The sequence below is a fragment of the Cibotium barometz genome, chromosome 20 (assembly GCF_041138505.1).
Source record: "Cibotium barometz isolate CiBa-2024 chromosome 20, ASM4113850v1, whole genome shotgun sequence".
NCBI lineage: Eukaryota > Viridiplantae > Streptophyta > Polypodiopsida > Cyatheales > Cibotiaceae > Cibotium > Cibotium barometz.
Window position 1 is genome coordinate 28,410,337 of NC_141065.1, and position 22,250 is coordinate 28,432,586.

A 22,250-nucleotide genomic window follows, 5' to 3' on the forward strand; every position below is an offset into this window, starting at 1 on the left:
GCTTAATACAGTGATTAGCAAAGCTGAAGACTTGGAGGGCTCCATTGAGCTTCGGAAATCCAAATTTCATGGGGCTTTTTTTATACACCTCTTACCCTTGATTGGATTAAGTGGCTCAAGTATAAAAAACCAGCTCAAAAGCACCAAAGAACCACAAAAATGATAGAAATCAAGCGACTGGGAATTATGTTGCTGTGCAGCACTGAATGAACCATTTCTCATGAAATTTGGTTTGTGAACTCCTCATACAATGCCCAAACTTCACCTAAAAGGAATTAGGTAAATTGCAAGCACACGTGGAGAAAGGAGCAAAAGACCAGTGGCTGATTTCAGGGCGAATTCGCGCTGCAAGGTCGGAATTTCACCAAATGCCCTTGTCAATAGGTCGCCTAGTGATAAGCAATGTGTGGGTAAGTTTTGGTGGGCAATGATAAAGAGGTTACGGAGACACAATCTTGGCTACAAGGAGGAGGTTGTGGCATAGTCATAGGGAATGGGCATTTTTAGACTCGGGAATGTTGGGGATGGCAGCATCTTCCCGTTCCCATTCTCGTCCCGTGTCACTCTATAATCATAGTAGGGAATGGCCATTCTCAATCTTTTCCGTCCCCGTTCCCCATCCCCATTTCACGTCCCATGTGACTATGGGTTGTGGATATGGTTATGCCTAAGTGAGATTAAGGAAAGATTAACATAAAAAATGACTAATAGAGGTTAAGGCCAAGTACTAAGTGTAAGTAGAGAGACTCATGAGAAGAGAGGTGGCTCTGATACCATGTTAAGATTTATGGTACCTCCTACAAGAAGCTAATTAGTCTAATGACACACTAAATGACATAATTAACTTAAACCTATGATGGATGATGCCTAAGCATGATCATGATGAGAGTATGTGAAACAAAGTGATGATCACAAGCTAGTTAGGTTGCAAGATAGATTAACTTGCACTCATAGAGAAGCTTGAGATATGCTTGTACTTTCATTGCTTGAAAATGACCCCTTTTATATGGGTGGAGTATATCTTTGCTTGCTCCATGCATGTGGAATATTCCACTTTTGCCATATGGCTTCATCCTCACCTACTCACTCCCTGCCTCTACATGTGCTCTATGGCACCACACTTCTCAACAACCATAGCCACATCTGCCATGAGGAGGCTTATAGAGTCATGTTTCAGTTTTCAGTTTTCATGTCCTTTTTTTAAGTTTTTCCATGGCACTACGTGTCCTTGGTAGCATTGTATTGTTCATGGTCTCATAGGCCCTTCGGGTCTTTTGTAGATGTTAATAGATGCTGCAATGTACAAAAAGTAGTGCAGCCCAATAGGCAACAGCCTTGTGAGGGACTCCTCCCAAGGATCACCTAATACACAGACATAAACAAGATTAGAGAAACCCAAGCTCAACACCCAACCATAGGTTCGCGTCTGCAAACCTCCCCCGAGCCAAGGGCTAAGGTTCCACTCCCACGAGTCCATGCCAATCAGCCCTAGCGTCCCATACCACTAGTGCTTTCCCACAAAGGCCCTCGGTAAGACTACCCGTGATCGCCATGTCCGTGGCAAGAGTAAGCCTCTTCGTCCAGGTTCACGTAACAATGAATAAATAATAATCCAAGAGTCACTTATATATTGCTTATTGCTGCTATAAATAACAATCCAATCATAAATAGCCAATAACCTTGGTTTTATTAAATCTAAACCCTAGCCACCTGAATCCGCTTGCTTTTCCTAATCCCAGGGCTCCCCTGACGCTGCTGTATTATGGTTCCTCACCCCAAGAGTTAGTGCTAGGTACATAACATTCCTCCCTACTTAGGACATTTCCACTCTTGGAAATAAATGAAGAAGAATCCAGTTACCTCCATCAACTGTCTCCAAAATCGGGTTTATACCTAACTATCTAGCCACATCACGAAACCAGCTCAACGGAAGCTATTATTTCTCCAACAAATCACCGTGGGAACAAGACAAAAAAAAACTAGAACCTTGTCAAGTCCTTGAAGAACATAAACCATCCTTCAATCCTCCAACTCCTCGTGGAATCGGAAACATGAAATCGCCAAGACAACTATCTCCTAGTTGTAACATAATACCCATCCTTTTCAGGATCTCGTAAATCCTAGTACCTAGGAGTTATCATACCTCCCTCTTAGAGACGCATAAACTATCAGGCCGCACAAGTGCGTCTCCTTCAAGCTATCAAAGTCCCAGGGAAGCTGGGATTTAACCCAACTCCCACAAACATATTCTAGCTATTGCGAGAACCTATGCTGAACAATACCATAGGTAAACTTGACCATAGGGATGTACCTCTTCCAATAAAATGGTCGCTAGAGCCATATGTGCAAACCATAATATTGCGAGAACCGTTATAAACCACGATTAACATTAGATGAAAGGATACAAACATATTTAAACACTTCATAATAAATATATATTATATTATAAAGTCCTACTGAGTTACAAAATATAGAGTGGGACCACAAAATCACCATTGAAAACACTGGAGCATCTTCCATTACAAAGGACAAACCATGACCCTTTCAATCTACAGGGACGCATAACTCTCAATATATATTAATAACTGAGACACATGTCTATCCCAGATCTGTCGAAGTCCTCCCATGATACATATGATTACTCAGTTGTGTCTTCACTCCCACCTTTAGCACAAATTTGGCATTAATGAAGTTGTGAGTGCTACTGAAGTCAAAAAGGATGTACAAAGTCTCCCTTAACCATAGTTACCACGGAACGTCGTTCCGCCTTCCTGGAACGCCGGAATGCCGTTCCGGCGTACCTGTCCTGAACTAGGCACAAAAACCAATGAGCAGTTGGTGGCTTTGGCCTGTGCAAATTTTGAGTAGCTGAAGGGGCTCTACGCTTCAACTTGATAGTTGCCCATAACTCAATGGACACGAAGATGAGGTGGAGCAACCGGGGCACTAGGTGTGCTAGCCACAAGCACAAGTGGAGTTGAGAAAGAAAGAAAGATTAAGCGTCTACTAAAGACCCAATGGGCCTATGAGACCAAAGTGATACAATAATGTCCATGGCATATCTCATCATGGAATGGAAAATAAAACAGAAAGAAAACACAAACATAGCTATCTCACTGGGGTGATACAAAACTGTCCATGGAAACTCATCATGGAATACTAAGAACATAGAAACATGAGAGCAACATCAGCTCCGAGTAGATGGTATACCACTCTCCAAAATATCAAGCATGGGGCTAATGAGTATGGCCGAGAGGTCTCCCTCAGCTATGTCACGTGGAAAGGTAGCTCGATGGCTGTGGAGCATGTCCTGGATCTGGAGCTGATGGGGTGATCGCGGCCGACGGGGGGGCCAAGGGTGTCGGGCACGCTAGAGTGCAGAGGCTCGGTCCAAGGTAACTCCTCTCGGGCGAGGTAGGTCCAGACCAACTTGTGGAGGGTCCACAAGATCCACTATGTCGGTGTCCTCCACCTCCTGGGTCCGAAAGAAACTGGTGATGGTTGGCTGGCGAGGGAGGGGGCGGGGTGGCTGGGGCCGACGAAGCTCTCTCAAGAAGGTGTCCCTATGTCTGTGGAGCTCAAGCAGGAAGAGGCCTAGGCAACGTTGGTCCTGGAAGTCAATGATCTTGGAGAGTGGACCAAATCGCTCACGAAATAGACAGTGAAACCTCCTGCGGATCTCATAGTATACTGGGCAGCAGCATATGTAATGCTCCTCCGTCAAACCTCTATGTGGCATAATCGACAGATCCTCTCCTCTCTGGGTCTCCATATGAGCTTCCCGGCTTTGAAACCCGTATCTGGCCAATCGCAATCCGCATGGCATGGGACATGTGAACACTCAAGTAGCCCGTCTGCTGGATGAATCCATCCTCAATTAGTGTGAGGAAGTGATCTCTGTAGAAGTGCATCTTCGTGGGGAGATCTGGAGGTGTGATGCATGTGCAATGGGTGTAGAGGTTGAGACGATATAACCGGATAACCCGGTTGGTATCTTGGTGAGAGAGCCGGAGAAAAGGGGAGTCCAAACTGTACTGAATGGGGGGTAGGCGGTCCATGCGAAGCCCATATACTGACAACCAAGTGGAAACTAGTGCATACCATACTCCAGAGTGGCCCTCAAGTGCTAGCTATCTGGAGGACTCCAGGGCAAGCCTTGGGTACCTATGGGGATCCATGTGACTGATGTGATGGAGGTATGTGACTGTCTGGAAGAGTGCATCCACTACCACCAGGGCTGCAACAAACTCTACCTGGATAATCTGGTGTGGGACTGATGGTTTGGTGCGGATCATACGGGAGAACATCATGACCTGGGGCCTCTCAACTTGCTGCCAATCCTCATCGGATAAATCTGCCCCCCAGAAGGCTGCTCCATACATCAAGGCTAGTGTGACGAGGGTGTCAAAAAGCTAGCCCTTCATCCTAGGCTCTTGGAAATGTGCTTGGAAGCACTGCCGCTCAAGTAAGCTCAAGGCTGCCTATCCCTGTGTCGCTCTGGCATGTGCTGCGGGAACCATGGTAAAGCGTGGGCCACTGAAAGTGACACCAAGGTAGACATAGGATGAGACAATTTCCATGGGATCCCCTCTATATGTGAAGCTCAATTTGGATATGAAGGGGCAAGAGGTATTGAAGACCATTACCTTGGTTTTACCAAGGTTACTAGAGAGGTCCCGTCGAGTGCAAAAGTCATGTAAGGCATCCAACTGTCTCTGAAGCCCCTGAGTTTGAGAGGAGGACCATGTCATTTGCATAAAATAGAATGGGGATCAATATGCTTGCCAGTGTGGGACCGGCCCCGCCTAATCCATCAATGAAGCTCGAGATCTCATCAACTTGGTTGCAGGAAACGTTTCCTGGTAGGAAACGGCAAGACCCGGGAAACGTTTGGAAACGCCAAACTCAATTACTAGGAAACGTCGGGGGTAGGCTCAAGTTTAAGGTAAAAAAATAGAAGTACAAATATATCTTTTTACAAAAAAATTAAATTACATGTACAAATTCAATTATTGACCGGTAAGCACCATTAAAAGATGAAAAACAAAGCAGAACAATGGAAGACCATCATGGCTGAATTTCATTAATCAATCATTCTACAAGATAGAAATTGTTTACATGGGAAGTACACCTTCATCTTCAAACTGATCCTCAAAACACTCATATATAGAATCCTCCTCTAATACATCCCATGCCTGGCATGGACCTGAAGAATAAGAGGGCTCTTTCCGTGATATGAGCCTAAGATTACTGTGCACAAAGACCAAGTCATCTGCCTTCGTATGACCCAGCCGGTTCCGCTTCATGGAATGTATGAAGCCATAGGTGGACCAATTTCTCTCACATGCTGAAGCACTAGATACTTGAGATAAGACACGAATAGCCAATCTCTGTAACATAGGAGTACCTGTACCATAGTTCTCCCACCATGCAATAGGAGAAAGCTTTTGCATGTCTGCTAAAGCTGAAGACTCTGCAAAATCCCCCTGTAGTCCAATGTACTGTGACAATTGTGCTTTGTACTCTGTCTTCTCATCTTCATCTTTGCCCACCCTATCCAACGTCTTTCTCCACCCTTTCATCACATCCTTGTCCTTGTATGGTCGCTTCGTAAACCACATTGGGTTGAGGACATAAGCTGTTGCATGAAGAGGAGAATGAAGCATTTCCCAACGCTCTTGTGCAAGTACCCGAATCTCCTCGTACTCGTTGTTGCCATCTATGTATTCTTTCAATATCTCCTTGATTTTCTCTAGCATCTGATCAATGCCCTCATAAACCGTACCCATGACCGGTTCATCTCTATCCACCATACGAAGCATTGCCATGACCGGCCACAAGACCTTGACATACTTCTCTATGTCCTCCCAAAAAGGAGTAGACAAGAGTTGCATCTCTATGTGCAAAGCATACTCGTTGTTTCTCTTCCATGCATCCCACTCCTCGCTTGTGACTAGCTGCTTCAAGGGACTCTTCACCTTCACCAATCTCTGCAACATCATGAAGTTTGAAGCAAATCGAGTATCACCTGGCCTAATGAGCTTGAGCTTGGAGTGTTTGCTGAACATGGCCCTTGTTGCATCATGATTTGAAATGAACTGCTGGACTTCTTTGCCTTGGGTGATAGCTCGATCCATCCACTCGATTAGGACCAAGTCCTTCAGTAGAAGATTCAAGCAATGAGTTGCACATGGTGTCCAAAAAATATGGGGATATGCTTGCTCCACCAAGTGACCCGCAAGCTTGCAATTGGCAGCACTATCTGTAATTACTTGCACCACATTGTCCACACCAACCTCCCTAATGATGTCCAAAAGAGCTTCTGCAATAAACTCCCCTGTTTTTTGGCTCCCGGATGTATCGATGGATCTCTTGAATACCACACCTCGAGCACTGGAGACAATAAAATTAATCAAGGGCCTCTTTGCGGTGTCTGTCCATCCATCAGACACAATGGAGCACCCAAAGTGTGGCCATGAAGCCTCTACCCCCGAGAGACGACTGCAAACCCTGTCTTTTTCCTTGTCCAAGAGTGTGGTGCGAAGCTTCTCATAGTTTGGGGCTTTGTAACCCTTACCAAAAGACGCTATTGCACCCACCATGTCATGAAAATAAGGAGACCGTGCATAATAAAACGGCATACCACATGCATAAAAGCATCGAGCAACGGCCTCATCTACTTCCTCTCGAGATGCATTCTTGAACATACCTTCCACAGACGGTTGCATTGTATGCTTCTTGTTGACTAGATTGTTGCCAGTCTTTTGCTTCTTGATAGCGCTCTCATGGTCTTCTCGAGTCATGTTTGCTCGATTTTCAGTCGACACCTTGCAGCACACTTGGATGCCTTGGTTCTTGATGCCGAGTAAATGGGCCCGTACTCGCGGATAGGAGCCTGCAAAATTTGTTTTGCAAAAAGAACATTCCCATTTCTTGCTGCCCCCCTTTCCAAATGCTGCATTCTCAGTCACATACTTCCACAATGGCTCGGGAGCATGAGGTGCTTTAGGCTTGAAGGGCGTGATAAGGGGGACCACAGAAGAAGAAGAAGAGAACATGGTAGAAATTGGAAGTTAGCAAAAAAGAGGGGCTCTTCTCCTTCTAAGCCTGCGAGTTTGCTCCAACTGAAGCTGTTTCGAGCAAAGCCACTCAGGGACAGAAACTAAATTGATGCATTTGCATTTTAAGGCTCTATGGCGAATAGCATCTGCGAGAGTAAGGTGGTATTTAGGATCAAGGGGACATTTGCAAGGCTCGAAAATGGTCCTTCTTGGCGCACAGTTAAAGCAAATGCAAGGAGGTTGGGGTGCACAGTTTAAGCAAAGGCAAGGGGGCTCCTCCTGTGCTTGCATGGAAAGGGGTGGGAAGGGGGTAAAGAGAGAGAGAGAGAGGGGGGGACGAGAGAGAGCTGTGTGCGCGTAAGTGTCTCACAGCGAGCGCAGGCTCAGTATTTTAATTTTAATAAAACGGTGCTTTTTTAAGAAAATCCACAAACGGGCTTTTTAAAAAAACGAGCCCTCGTTTTCAAGGTTCACGATAAACCTGCGGAATGTGAAGCGTGGAATGCTCTGGCTCAGTCGTTCTCTTTGTGGGCTTGTGGGTTCATTAACTCCACGCAGAGTGTGTGCAGGGCGCGGCGCTTTGAAGGCGACTCGTTTTTTATTAATATTGGGCCCGGTTCGTTTTTTTTTTAATTCGCAGCTGCTCTTTTCGCTTTTTGGCCTGCCACGTGTTTTTTAAAAGAGAGTACTAAAATCAAGCGTTTCCCAGCCGTTTCCAGCTATAGGAAACGCGTAGCTGCTTGGGAAACGTGGAAACGACGTTTCCTGTCCTTCGCCCCACGTTTCCTGCAACACAGCCTACATACAATGATTTGAAAGTTAAGACTTATAACTCATGGCTTACTAGGATATTTTTTTTGTTATGAAATCCCGAAGGCGACGACACATGATCAAACATATCAATTTGTTGTTGCACTAGCACAACCTTATTGCCTGTCGTTGATGCCTCGGCCCCTGCATATAAAGGCATATTATGCAAACTTTTGAGGAGATTCAGGTTCCCTTCTTTTGATAGAGATGATGCAATCAGACGAGAGAGAGCTAGAGGCTTCTCATTCTACTAGTACTAGTACCTCTTAACATTGATGGTTTGGAAGAGGGAGAGCCCCGATTCTGTTTTGTGCACATGATGTAGAACTATTGTCACACACAGCAAATTCTATTAACACCTACGAGAGTCTCGAAGGGTCTGAGACCAATTACACATGAGATGCATGAGTAAATTGGATGTTAGAAAAAATATGAAATGGAAAAAAAAAACCAGCCAAAAGGAATATGGTCCAATGGTATATATACAATGTAATGGGTAGAACTTCTTCTGTGTCGCCCTCCTCATGAATGGAGTACAAAGCATCAAGTGTCTCTCTATGACGGAGTATGCCCATGATCTGAAGCTGATGAGAAGAGGTCTTTGGGGGTGGAAACTCTGGATCTCTAAAGGAACTGTGACCTCTCTCTCTCTCTCTCTCAGGGAGCTGTGGACACCCCCTTCACTGATGTATACCATTTTATACCCCCAGTATGGTACAGGATGGAGCTAGCTAGGTTGCATATCATGATTGTATACTCCATGCATGTAGCTTTGCATTCTCCTAGTAGTAGAGCTCCATCCCCTGCACACCCAGATTCAGCTTTTTTTGTTCAGTACTTTTTCATTTTGTTGGGATGACAGAGGATACCCCATACAGGTACTCCGATTTGTCTCATAGGCCGAGTTCGGTCTTTTGGAAGACGTTAATAAAATCTTTCTTTCTTTCTTTCTTTCTCACACAAAGCCGGAGATCCACCCTCTTGGTCCACCAACACCATCAGTGCTAGAGGCGGAGCTCAGATCATTTGCAGAGAGCCAAGGATGCAGAGCCTCAGGACAGGCTAGCTTTCGGAGGAGCTATTCTACCCTTGACCACATCTTCACCCTCCGTGCCATCATCGAGGAGAGTAGAGCACAACATCAGACGATTTACTGCTGCTTTGTGGATTTCCGCAAAGCTTTTGATACTGTACCCCGAGCCCGCCTCCTACACCGTCTATAGGAGATCGGAGTCCCATCTAACATGGTTTGGAGCATCATCGCCCTCTATGAGTCCGTCACCGGATGAGTGAGAGCCCCAGGAGGTACATCACAGAAGATTTCCAGCACTATTGGGGTGAAACAGGGCTTCCCTCTATCACCCACTCTTTTCGGCCTCTACATTGATGAGCTGTGTTGCAGGAAACGTGGGGCGAAGGACAGGAAACGTCGTTTCCACGTTTCCCAAGCAGCTACGCGTTTCCTATAGCTGGAAACGGCTGGGAAACGCTTGATTTTAGTACTCTCTTTTAAAAAACACGTGGCAGGCCAAAAAGCGAAAAGAGCAGCTGCGAATTAAAAAAAAAACGAACCGGGCCCAATATTAATAAAAAACGAGTCGCCTTCAAAGCGCCGCGCCCTGCACACACTCTGCGTGGAGTTAATGAACCCACAAGCCCACAAAGAGAACGACTGAGCCAGAGCATTCCACGCTTCACATTCCGCAGGTTTATCGTGAACCTTGAAAACGAGGGCTCGTTTTTTTAAAAAGCCCGTTTGTGGATTTTCTTAAAAAAGCACCGTTTTATTAAAATTAAAATACTGAGCCTGCGCTCGCTGTGAGACACTTACGCGCACACAGCTCTCTCTCGTCCCCCCCTCTCTCTCTCTCTCTTTACCCCCTTCCCACCCCTTTCCATGCAAGCACAGGAGGAGCCCCCTTGCCTTTGCTTAAACTGTGCACCCCAACCTCCTTGCATTTGCTTTAACTGTGCGCCAAGAAGGACCATTTTCGAGCCTTGCAAATGTCCCCTTGATCCTAAATACCACCTTACTCTCGCAGATGCTATTCGCCATAGAGCCTTAAAATGCAAATGCATCAATTTAGTTTCTGTCCCTGAGTGGCTTTGCTCGAAACAGCTTCAGTTGGAGCAAACTCACAGGCTTAGAAGGAGAAGAGCCCCTCTTTTTTGCTAACTTCCAATTTCTACCATGTTCTCTTCTTCTTCTTCTGTGGTCCCCCTTATCACGCCCTTCAAGCCTAAAGCACCTCATGCTCCCGAGCCATTGTGGAAGTATGTGACTGAGAATGCAGCATTTGGAAAGGGGGGCAGCAAGAAATGGGAATGTTCTTTTTGCAAAACAAATTTTGCAGGCTCCTATCCGCGAGTACGGGCCCATTTACTCGGCATCAAGAACCAAGGCATCCAAGTGTGCTGCAAGGTGTCGACTGAAAATCGAGCAAACATGACTCGAGAAGACCATGAGAGCGCTATCAAGAAGCAAAAGACTGGCAACAATCTAGTCAACAAGAAGCATACAATGCAACCGTCTGTGGAAGGTATGTTCAAGAATGCATCTCGAGAGGAAGTAGATGAGGCCGTTGCTCGATGCTTTTATGCATGTGGTATGCCGTTTTATTATGCACGGTCTCCTTATTTTCATGACATGGTGGGTGCAATAGCGTCTTTTGGTAAGGGTTACAAAGCCCCAAACTATGAGAAGCTTCGCACCACACTCTTGGACAAGGAAAAAGACAGGGTTTGCAGTCGTCTCTCGGGGGTAGAGGCTTCATGGCCACACTTTGGGTGCTCCATTGTGTCTGATGGATGGACAGACACCGCAAAGAGGCCCTTGATTAATTTTATTGTCTCCAGTGCTCGAGGTGTGGTATTCAAGAGATCCATCGATACATCCGGGAGCCAAAAAACAGGGGAGTTTATTGCAGAAGCTCTTTTGGACATCATTAGGGAGGTTGGTGTGGACAATGTGGTGCAAGTAATTACAGATAGTGCTGCCAATTGCAAGCTTGCGGGTCACTTGGTGGAGCAAGCATATCCCCATATTTTTTGGACACCATGTGCAACTCATTGCTTGAATCTTCTACTGAAGGACTTGGTCCTAATCGAGTGGATGGATCGAGCTATCACCCAAGGCAAAGAAGTCCAGCAGTTCATTTCAAATCATGATGCAACAAGGGCCATGTTCAGCAAACACTCCAAGCTCAAGCTCATTAGGCCAGGTGATACTCGATTTGCTTCAAACTTCATGATGTTGCAGAGATTGGTGAAGGTGAAGAGTCCCTTGAAGCAGCTAGTCACAAGCGAGGAGTGGGATGCATGGAAGAGAAACAACGAGTATGCTTTGCACATAGAGATGCAACTCTTGTCTACTCCTTTTTGGGAGGACATAGAGAAGTATGTCAAGGTCTTGTGGCCGGTCATGGCAATGCTTCGTATGGTGGATAGAGATGAACCGGTCATGGGTACGGTTTATGAGGGCATTGATCAGATGCTAGAGAAAATCAAGGAGATATTGAAAGAATACATAGATGGCAACAACGAGTACGAGGAGATTCGGGTACTTGCACAAGAGCGTTGGGAAATGCTTCATTCTCCTCTTCATGCAACAGCTTATGTCCTCAACCCAATGTGGTTTACGAAGCGACCATACAAGGACAAGGATGTGATGAAAGGGTGGAGAAAGACGTTGGATAGGGTGGGCAAAGATGAAGATGAGAAGACAGAGTACAAAGCACAATTGTCACAGTACATTGGACTACAGGGGGATTTTGCAGAGTCTTCAGCTTTAGCAGACATGCAAAAGCTTTCTCCTATTGCATGGTGGGAGAACTATGGTACAGGTACTCCTATGTTACAGAGATTGGCTATTCGTGTCTTATCTCAAGTATCTAGTGCTTCAGCATGTGAGAGAAATTGGTCCACCTATGGCTTCATACATTCCATGAAGCGGAACCGGCTGGGTCATACGAAGGCAGATGACTTGGTCTTTGTGCACAGTAATCTTAGGCTCATATCACGGAAAGAGCCCTCTTATTCTTCAGGTCCATGCCAGGCATGGGATGTATTAGAGGAGGATTCTATATATGAGTGTTTTGAGGATCAGTTTGAAGATGAAGGTGTACTTCCCATGTAAACAATTTCTATCTTGTAGAATGATTGATTAATGAAATTCAGCCATGATGGTCTTCCATTGTTCTGCTTTGTTTTTCATCTTTTAATGGTGCTTACCGGTCAATAATTGAATTTGTACATGTAATTTAATTTTTTTGTAAAAAGATATATTTGTACTTCTATTTTTTTACCTTAAACTTGAGCCTACCCCCGACGTTTCCTAGTAATTGAGTTTGGCGTTTCCAAACGTTTCCCGGGTCTTGCCGTTTCCTACCAGGAAACGTTTCCTGCAACCAAGTATGTAGGGTTCTAGAAGAGACTAAGCGAGTCACTTACCATGTCACTCATCCATCTATGAAATGGAGCAACCATACCACTGCCAACATACCCTCAATCCTATCAATTGACTTTGAATTTGATTGGCTTGATTTGTGTAGTGTGTGGTCCTCAAAGACTCCTAGTTATCAGGATGCAAGCTAGTAGTAGCTGCTGTTGTGGCTTCGGCTGCCAATGCATTGTAGAACTTATGATAAGCAGACACTCAAGAAATGCTGAAGGATTGCATTGGCAGAAGATTTGGATCTCTTGCTTTAGCCTTGGAGCATGTGGATAATATCACACCAGATCCTGCAAATGCACTGGGTATCCTAAATCAAAGTGCCCTCTTCATCTAGCCTTCCAGATGTGCCATGCTATGATGGTAGCAATAATCTCCCATGCAGTGCGCAGCCTCTGTGCTGGAGGTATGTAGCCGGACTTTGGCATGTCCAGAAAAAGACACCGCCGACCCACACCCTGGGTAACCCGCATGATTATATCTCTTTCGTTCCCTTCAAACTTAACTTGTGCGCCTGACTGTGTCAACCAAACAATAGCACCAAAATAAATATAGGTAGGAGCGTTCTCAAGAACGTGATACTAACACTTATTGCCAGCAAAGTGTGGGTGTCGCTGAATTAATTTTTCATCACATGGCCATTCATGAATAGGGTTCCCCCTCACACCCATCACAAGAGGAGAAAGTTTAGAACTGCATTCTAAACTTTCTTGGAGCAACTCTCAGTTATTAATCAATCTGGCACAACACAATTCGGCACTCGGGAAGGCAAAGACCCGAATAAGGGTATCGCTGAATTAATTTTTCATCACATGGCCGTTCATGAATAGGGTTCCCCCTCACACCCATCACAAGATGAGATCACAGCTCTATAACCCTGTCTGACTCTGACATGTAGCATCACCGCTGACTTTTGGACACATCTGGCAATGCAGAGCTTTCTCACTTGATAATACCCTGATTACCACAGATCATATCACTGCTCGAGAATGTCATATGCAGGTGCAGGAAACAAGATGCCAAAAATTGTATCTTTCAACTGAACTACCCTTTCAATAAATCTTACCAGGTTTGCCCATGCCTTAACATAGTCCAGAAACAAGATAGCGGCCTCAGATATTCGGCCAAAGTCTAAGTAGATGCGAAGAAGTGCCCCTGGGTCTGCACCAGGCGTACTCATGCCTTCACCTCCAGCTTGCCTTCCACCCTGTCATCAAAGTAAACCGTTATTCCCAAATCTCACTAACATTGACAAGAGACACCTGCTGATACTTAAAAATTGCTATTCTTTTCAATCAATTAATTATTCTAAAACCTGCAGAGAGATCCATACATGCTTAAAACATTTCATAAAAATGGTAGAAGAATGGACAAGAGGGGCTGAGAAAAAAAGTTATATTAAACGTCTGCGAGAGAGAGAGAGAGAGAGCAATGTTAACATCTGCAGAAACCCCAGGGGCCTATGAGACTAAAGGTAACAGCTAATACATTAAAATTTAAAAGACTGCTCAGCCTGAGCGGGCATGTCTACAACCTGTTCAGACCTAAGTCAAACAGAAAAAAAAAACACAAGAGATAGTCACCACTGTGTACAATCAACTATCTAGCATCTTCCATGGTGTCATTGTCCTAAGAGGATTCAACGGGGTGAATTGGCTAGGGCTTGAGGACCTCCATCTCCTTTCTCCTCCTGGTCTGTCAAGAGTCTCCCCCTTATTCCTCTTTGGGTGGTTTGAAGAGCAGCTCTTCTAATTCTGTGCATATCTAAGCATAACAGCTACCCCCCTCTGATCTAGATGTGAAACATAATTCCGGAGTGACCCTCCAGCTGCCTTGATGAATCTATAATTCCTCCCCAGGATCTCATAATACAAGGGACATTGGAAAAGAAAATGCTCTCCGCTTCCATCATGACATAAGCCCATGTCCCTGGGTATAATTGGTGTCAACATATCATGTGTTGCCCAAGTTCATCCTCAAAAGGTGCAACATGTGCATTCTTAAGTAGTTCAACGGAGGCATCAGCATTTTCATCCAATTCAATGATATGTCTTTGTTTTCTCGCATATATCTTCCAGCTGCAATAAGACCCATGTTCTGTTTGTTCAACATTGCATTAATTCATTTCTTATTAATGTGTGTAATGGAGAACCGAATTTTTCCCATCCAGGGCTGTCGAGACTGTATCGAAAGAATGGCATCTACCAAAGAAAACGGGCTCACGTACCACGTGGACTAGTGTATACATTAAAGATAGTCAAAGCTCATCAGACGTCATGCCCCTCCTGAATGATAAATAGTGCAGCAATGTTAACCTCCTAACACGCTACATCTCTATGCCTTCTAAGGATGTCCTGGATCTAGATCTCTGGGGATGGGGGAGTCTTTCTCTCTGGTGACTCTCCGGGTGAATGATGCCCGAGAGTCACAGTTTCAACTCTGATGGATGTACCTCTTTGTGGTCAAGGAAGCTTGGGTGGTGATCATCGAGGTTCGCCTAATCCAACACAGTCTATAGTGGAGGTCTGAGAGGTATCCCATTGATCCTGCCTCCATGAGTGATGTCTCAACAGAGTTTTCCAATGATGGCGAAGAAGCTCCATCACGTAAAAGCCCAAACATTTCTGATCTCGATACTCCATCAGACATGCCGCGGGGGCGCGGGGGGGGGGGGGGGGGGGGGGGGGAGGGGGGGGGAGGGGCATTTCAAAAGAGGCTATAAAAGCTCCTAGGTATCTCCTAGCCAAACCATAAGTGATGAGGCTCTTCCACGAAGTTCTCTGTCATCCAGAGGTTAGATATGGCTGCATTCCTCTGCATGATCCTCTGACTAGTGCCTCTCACGTGCTGGTGGGTGCAAAGCGTTCTCTCATCCTTTGTAAGACTCGTGAGCCTCTTCCAATCCAGCACTGAGGGGAGAAGAGTCGCCCAGGCAACCCACTGGATATGCGTGGCTGCTCCAAGAGGTCTACCATATTCATCCAAGATCAAGTCATTCCACACATGGGGCTGCCTGTAAGCCTCCTCAACTGACCGCGGAGGAATATGAACCAAGAAGCTTCTCATGCAATCCCAGGTCGCAGAAGAGATCTCACCAAGGGCGAAGAAGGTGGTCGGTGCTCTGCAGCCGAGAAGATAAAATGCAGGCTGTAAATCCAATCACCTCCCCTAATCGGAGTGCACCTCATAATCTGCTCTAGAAAAAAGTTTTTCCAAGGCTCAATGCTAGGAAGAAATCCTCTGACTACCAGCTTACAAAGTGAAGCCTTACAATCACCTCCGGGTCAATGATGTTCAATCCTCCCTGTTGCTTAGGCATCATAAAAAGGTATCCCAAGCCGGTGTGTACAATGCCATCTAATCCTAATGAAAGGAAGTTCCGAATAAGCCAACGAAGCTGATCAATGCATCCCTTAAGAAAAACCAAGCATGACGTGGCAAACCATGCAGTCGCTAGCAGCACTTGGTTAGCAACCGAGGCTCTGGAGGCCAGATCAAGCTTCCTGCTACTTCAATGATGAAGTTTGCTTTTAATGCTCATGAGCACAAGAGCGAACTATTGTGTAGCACATGTCAATGCCAACCTGACACCCAAGGTATCGGGCAATGCATCCTGTTTATTCCCAATAAACCACAAATCCAAACACCAATTTGTCTGCACAGAGTCACTAATCTAGAATCCCGCTGATTTTTGCCAATTGATGGTGGCGTCTGCTGCCAAACAAAACATTTAGATCTAACCGGATGATCCGGTTGATCTCCTGTCGGGGGGAGACGGTCCATCTGTGTGTCATGTGCATGAAACCACTCGACTACCTCAGAGTACCATGCATGTGTCGGTAATGGTGGTGGTCGTGTCACTAAGTAGGAGGGCAGTCTAGCTCGTCTTAAATCGCTCTCTCCCCCTCTCGCAGTATAATTGCATAGAGGACTCTAGTGCTAGTCGTGGGAGGCAATCTCTGTCAAGCCTGTATACAAGCTTAATATAAGTGACAGTCCGAAAAAGGGCATCTGTAACCAGTGGGGCCACCCCAAACTTTGCATGTAGAATGTCATGTGGTACAGATGGCTTACTCCTGATCATGCATGACAACATCATCACCTATAGCCTCTCTATGCTCCTCCAATGATCCTTCCCTAGGCCTGGCCCCCAAAAGGCTGCACAATACATAGCCATTGGTCGTACTAGAGTATCAAAGAGCCAACACTTAGTGCAAGGTTCTTGGAATGTGCCTGGAAACACCGTCTCTCCATACGGGCTAGGGAGGCATGCTCCCTTGCAAGTCGGTCAATGGGCAACTGTGGTCATGCAGAACAAAGGGCCTGTAAAAGTGACTCCTGCACAATCTCCATTGGGACATCTCTGTATATGAAAGAAAATCGTGAGGCGACTGCATAAGATGTGTTGAAGACCATAACCTTGGTTTTGCCCAAATTGACCGTAAGGTCTCTCCCCCTGCAAAATCTGTCCAATGCATGTAAGTGTTTTTGTAAACCCTCAGCTGAATCTGAGATCAAGACAATGTCGTTAGCATATAGCAATATGGGCACTACTATTTGAGCCAATGGTGAACCTCTACCTCCGAAACTATCCACAAATACTGCAATCTCATCAATGTATAGGCCAAAGAGTGTAGGTGAGAATAGGTGGCCCTGCTTAAACCCAATAGTGCTACATATATCTCCCAAGGTCCCACCCGGTGCACGTGCTCGGCCGAGTACTGCCTCATATAGTGCCATCACACTCCATATCATCTCATATGAGAACTGGAGCTCCTGCAAGCATCCTATCAGACGCGATTGAGGCTCGAGGGACGGAGTCAAAGTCTTTGCGGAACTCCACAAAGCAGCAGTACACATGTCTGTTTGAGGACCTTGCCTCCTCTATGATAGCCCATAGAGTAAAGATGTGGTCTAGCGTGGAGAAGTTCCTCATGAAGCCTACCTCGCCTGATGCTCTATTTCCCATCCACTCTGCCATAGAGCTCATCATGTCCTCTAGTACTGCCCCATAGATCTTGGCCATTGTGTGACCGATCATGATAGTCTTGTAGTTACCTGGGTCCACAGGGTCTCCTGCTTTGTGGATGGGTACAATGGTGTTGATAGTCCAGGAGCGTGGGAAGCCTTCACAGAGTGCTCTGTTAGAAAGACTGGCAAGATGTTCCGCACGTAGATCCTCATGATCTTTTGCTCTCCCATTATGCAGCTTTTTAAGAGCGCTAGTGACATTGGGGGAATCAAAGAGACAAGATGATGTAGGCCGGGGAATGTGTGACATTTGAGGTATAGGTTGGTCTGGCACATCATACAGTTGTCATGCGTAGGCTTCCCAAAGGTTAGGATCTGAGATAGGTGTAGGAGCTCTTTTTTCTTCAAGAATGCGCCAAGCTTCTAAGTTGTCCTCGCTCAAAAAGAGCTGCTATAACTCTTGTTCTCCTTTGGCAAGAAATGCCCGTTTCTTTCGGTGAGTGGGTGTGCGGAAGATGCATTGCATCTTATGTGCTGAAATCAGCCCATGTTCTCTCTCACGTAAGAGGTGAAGCCTGGTGGTTTTGCACTCTTCATCATACCATCCATTCTGGGGTTGGGATCCCACTGGCAAACTTGTTGTGGAGCATGTGTTGTAGGGGAAGCTGGCATGGGCGGACTCGTGGATGATGGAGGACAGCTGGGATGCAATGGTGGAGATAGGGAGGAGGGATAAGTCGAGATCTGAAATGTGGCGGGAGAGGTGGTCCTCATAGATGTGGTCAAGATCATGATGAAAATGAATCCGAGTGACGGTCGTGGCAGGGGGTGGGAGTGTGGGCGGTAAGGTGGGGCATGAGATCGTGAAAGAAAGTAATGCGTGGTCAGCTAGTAAGGGAGTAGCTGAGATGGTGAAGTCTGGGATGTGTGGTATCAGAGCGGGAGACCCCATGAGGTAATCCACCGTACTAGTGCCTCCCCCATGTGGAAAAGATGAAAGGCTGTCCGACTGCGGCCATTTGGACAGCCCATTATATATAACCAGCTCATGCATAGCCCCCATCTCCAAGAAGTGTCTACCATATGGTGTTGCATTCCCCATATCCTGGTTGGCCCTCTGGAGGCCCATCTCAGCCAAGTCAATTTCTGACAACATAATGGCATCTCCCTAGAAGTCGTATGTCTGCACTTGTTCCCCTTTTGTCCGTGCATTAAAGTCTCCTAATAGGAGGACCTCTCCTTGTTGGGAGAACTCTCCAATGTCTGCAAATAATATGGAGTCTCCCCTTTCTCTATCAACATGCATGCCTATTCCTAGCCACTGTGCGCATGCCTCTCAAATGAGGGCGAAACAAGCATGCCACTCCTCCTGAGCCACGCACCACCCCCAATGGTGCATGTTTGTCCTCTGAAAGCTGACTCCCATGTGTAACCCTCCACTTTGGGTAGCCCTCTCTCAGGGCTTTGATGCGTTTCTGTGTAGAAGATAATATCCCTATATGTGTAAGTCTCTCTGAAGCCTCATGTGTCTGACCATAGAGTTCCTTTGCAATTCCATACTCCCATCCTCAATGCATTTGTGCTCTCATAGACCCCGCACCATCATGTGGGGCGTATATCCGTGATGATGACTCGGTCATCACGATAAACGGCCCATTTTCCTGCCCTGCGAGCTTCCATACCTGAAGCATCCCAGCTTTCCTATGTTCCACCGGTAGGGGGGTGAGGTCTATTAACATCTACAAAAGACCAAAGGGTCTATGAGACCAGAAGTGTTACAATGTGTCCATGAAGTGACAGAATCTTGGAAAAAACATGAAAAAAAGCCCAACTACAGCTGAGAGAAAAAAACAACAGCCCTGAAAAAGGCGGGTCAATGCTACAATGATACAATGTGAGGGGATCAAAGTGGGTCCTCAACATCTATGACGGTATAGAGGCTCTCCACACCCACTGCCTGTGGAAAGGCACTCATGTATCTCTGGGGATCTCTCAGACCTGAAACTGGTGGGTGGAGCATCTCCTTGGACCAGTTGTTCTTGGGCGTCTAGCTTGCTGCACCTCGATTGCTCATACGGCTCGGAGGCAGGGTGGCACTTATGTCACAAGTGCTGTCAGTGGTCGGGAGGCGGGGGTGGCACTTATGTCGCATGTGCTGTCAGTGGTCGGATGAAAGAACCTTGTGATGGTAGGCTGCAAGGTATCTGGGGTCTGCCTCTCTGCATGGGCAATCTCTGTGGTAGCGCAGCTCAATCAAATAGAGTCCCACGCATCGCTGGTCTGAAAAATCAATGACCCTCCACAGTGGCTCAAACAAATCCCTCCCTGAAGAGGCAATAAAACCTCCCTCGTATCTCATAGTACATTGGGCATCTGAAAAGATAGTGCTCCTCTGTCTCAACCCTTAGTAAACAGAATCAGCAGACCCTATTCTTTCTGGCAGTGCACTCTGCTCGCTTAGTCTCCACCCTCAAGCGATGTGATGAGACTCTGATCTGGCCGATCGCAATCCTCATGGCATGTGACATTATTATTTTATCCTCTTTTCACATTGAATACAGCCTTTGCGATCCAATCATGCGAGTACACGAATCTACATATTTGTTAAATTCAAAAAAAAAATCCTGCTGTCCTCTGAGTCTTCTCTGTGATTGAATACTTTTATAATGGCAGCAATGGAAATAACCTTCCCCTTTTGCAAAAGAAAAGGTAAAAATGTCTACATATCCCTCAAGGATGTGAGAAAGAGTGTGCAGATAGTAGCAAACGCTGATGATTCTAAAATAGTACGACATTCAGTTTCCCACACCATTGTGGACCCATGCATCTCATGTCGCATCTCAAATGATGCGAACCTAGTTGGATGGGAACAAATGTGTGGCTTGCATGTTGTGGCACTGGTTCTATCAAATAGTGGGTTCTCTACAACCTCTTTCTGCAAAGGAGCATGTGTGAGGGATTTTATGTACTAAGTGTAGTGGTGTACTAGGATCCATTCTTCCTTTCCCATGTGCTTAAACACTATTGCTTTGTTGACAAGAAGATCCTCAAAGTATTACTGAGAGGAGGCATAGGACATCCAATCTGAAAAAACATGTTTGTTATTAATCTACCATTTCGAGTTTAAGAGTTTATTCTTGTATGTCTTCACGACCCTCCGGCAACACACACACTCCTGGCAGAGCCACATCAAGAAGGTGGTGATGCCACAAATGTATCTGGCCCTGCTTACACCCTCGTACTGATGTGAAGCTCTAACGTAGTAGCTACCAGTAAAACCACAATGGAGTTACCATTCACAAGTGTCCGAAAAAACGCCTTTGACTAACTCCTTTAAAAAGAGATCCCTTGGCTTGTTCATTGCAGAAAGACTTTTTTCTAAAAGAGTCTCACAGCATTGACTGCTTTCAAAGGGGTGCAAAGCGGTGGTACCATTCATGTAGAACCTTAACATAACACAAAACAGCAAGTCTCAGAATGTTAACAGAAAGTGTGCATACCTTCAGCATATCAACAAGCCAGACAGGAAGCTCCATCAATCTGTCGATACTCAACATTGTCTCTGCCACAACAACAGGTAGGCGGGAATGCAATTTTGCATACTTCTCCTGTATCAGGTAAAACATTTGGCAAAAAAAGGCAATAAGTTTTCAAATATACATATAGTATGTATCTTCTCCTCTATCACATACATGATCAATTTGGCAAAAAGAGGTAATAGGTTTTCAAAATTACAACTATTAAAAGGCGAAAGAATAGTTTGCTATGTGCTCAACTATTGAGGGATTGCCCGGTAAAGTGAAATGGTTGGATCGATGTCAATCAGCCTGGTCGACTGCTCGCTCCTCGGCCACACCCCTGACCTGCACCCTGCCTAGCCCTTCGCTTGCCTGCCCCTGCCCCTGCCTGCTGATCGTGCACCCCTCCCTCCCTCCTCCACCCTGCCTAGCCCTTCGCTTGCCTGCCCCTGCCTGCTGATCGCGTACCCCTCCCTCCCTCCTCTTCGCTGCCCCTTCCTCTGCCTACCTGCTCACCCCTCCTGCCCCCGCCTACTAATCGCACACCCCACACCCTCCTCTTTACTGCCCCTTCCTCCACCTATGTGCTCACCCCTCTGTCTCTCTCCTCTTTCCTCTGCCTGCCTGCTCAACCCTCCTCCCTCCTCTTCGCTGGCTTTCTTGAGAGTGTCATAAGCTTTTTGACACTCACCTTTCCATTCAAAGATGATAAGTAGCCTATACAAGGGTCTAGCTATGTTGGCATATAAGATTATAAATCTTCTGTAGTAACCGACATGTCCCATGAATCGATGAACACCCTTGAAGTTTGTGGGTAGTGGGAGCTCAACAATCAGTTTAACCTTGCTATCATTCATTGAAATGCCATGCTTGGAAACAATATGGCCAAGTATTACCTCATGTCTCACCCAAAACTGGCATTTAGGTGCGTTAAGGGATATTTGGTACAAACTACACTTCTCAAGTACCTTCCTCAAGCAGCAGAGTTGCGCCCCTTTGGCTCCCTCTGCTTCAATGCCTCCCCTTGCCCCTCTTTGCGCTACCCCTCCCCTGATTGCCTCCCCTTCCACCGCCCCTTCCCCCTCCTCTGCTTCACATTAGGTGAGATTTTTTTCTTTTAAGCCTTAAGAACGGAACACAGGCCTCATTTTTCGATTAGCATCGTGGCTAATCAATCCCCTCCAGTCAAGCGAACCATCTAGTTTTCACAAGACGAGTCTTTCTCATTGGGAAAATCTTTGACTCTCACCCCTCCAATATAATGGCCCGTGACTAGGCACTAGCGGCGTTGCCCTTCGACTTCGCGCTCCATTTTCAAGATGTACTTGGGAGAGGATTCTTCCAAGTAGACTTTGACGCAGAGGAGGCAGCCTTAGAAGTGCTCAAGGGTAGTCCTTTCCCTTTGGAACTAAGGAAGGTTTCTTCCTACCCTACACCAAC

The 22,250-nt window shown here is 46.1% G+C and overlaps 3 protein-coding genes across 3 annotated transcripts in view; 1 reads left to right on the forward strand and 2 right to left on the reverse strand.

The window, feature by feature from the left end:
- The window catches only part of SAR1 (SUPPRESSOR OF AUXIN RESISTANCE1), a 140,351-nt gene that overhangs the window by 13,362 nt on the left and 104,739 nt on the right, over positions 1 to 22,250 (reverse strand). The window contains exons 24-25 of the mRNA XM_086814697.1: positions 20,793 to 20,900; positions 13,388 to 13,528 (exon numbers count right to left, since the gene is read on the reverse strand). Of these exons, the coding sequence (XP_086670823.1) occupies positions 13,388 to 13,528; positions 20,793 to 20,900 (249 nt within the window). The remainder of the gene's footprint in view (positions 1 to 13,387; positions 13,529 to 20,792; positions 20,901 to 22,250) is intronic.
- On the reverse strand, positions 5,022 to 7,188 carry LOC147627749 (uncharacterized). Its single transcript, XM_086814698.1, has one exon. The coding sequence runs from the start codon at positions 7,056 to 7,058 to the stop codon at positions 5,115 to 5,117; it is 1,944 nt and encodes a 647-aa protein (XP_086670824.1). The 5' UTR covers positions 7,059 to 7,188; the 3' UTR covers positions 5,022 to 5,114.
- LOC147627750 (uncharacterized) lies at positions 10,040 to 12,099 on the forward strand. Its single transcript, XM_086814699.1, has one exon. It carries the CDS (start codon positions 10,063 to 10,065, stop codon positions 12,004 to 12,006), a length of 1,944 nt encoding a protein of 647 aa, XP_086670825.1. The 5' UTR covers positions 10,040 to 10,062; the 3' UTR covers positions 12,007 to 12,099.

Excerpts from the sequence above, each read along its gene's own strand:
- LOC147627749 (XM_086814698.1), bottom strand. The coding sequence starts at position 7,058 with ATGTTCTCTTCTTCTTCTTCTGTGGTCCCCCTTATCACGCCCTTCAAG.
- LOC147627750 (XM_086814699.1), top strand. The coding sequence starts at position 10,063 with ATGTTCTCTTCTTCTTCTTCTGTGGTCCCCCTTATCACGCCCTTCAAG.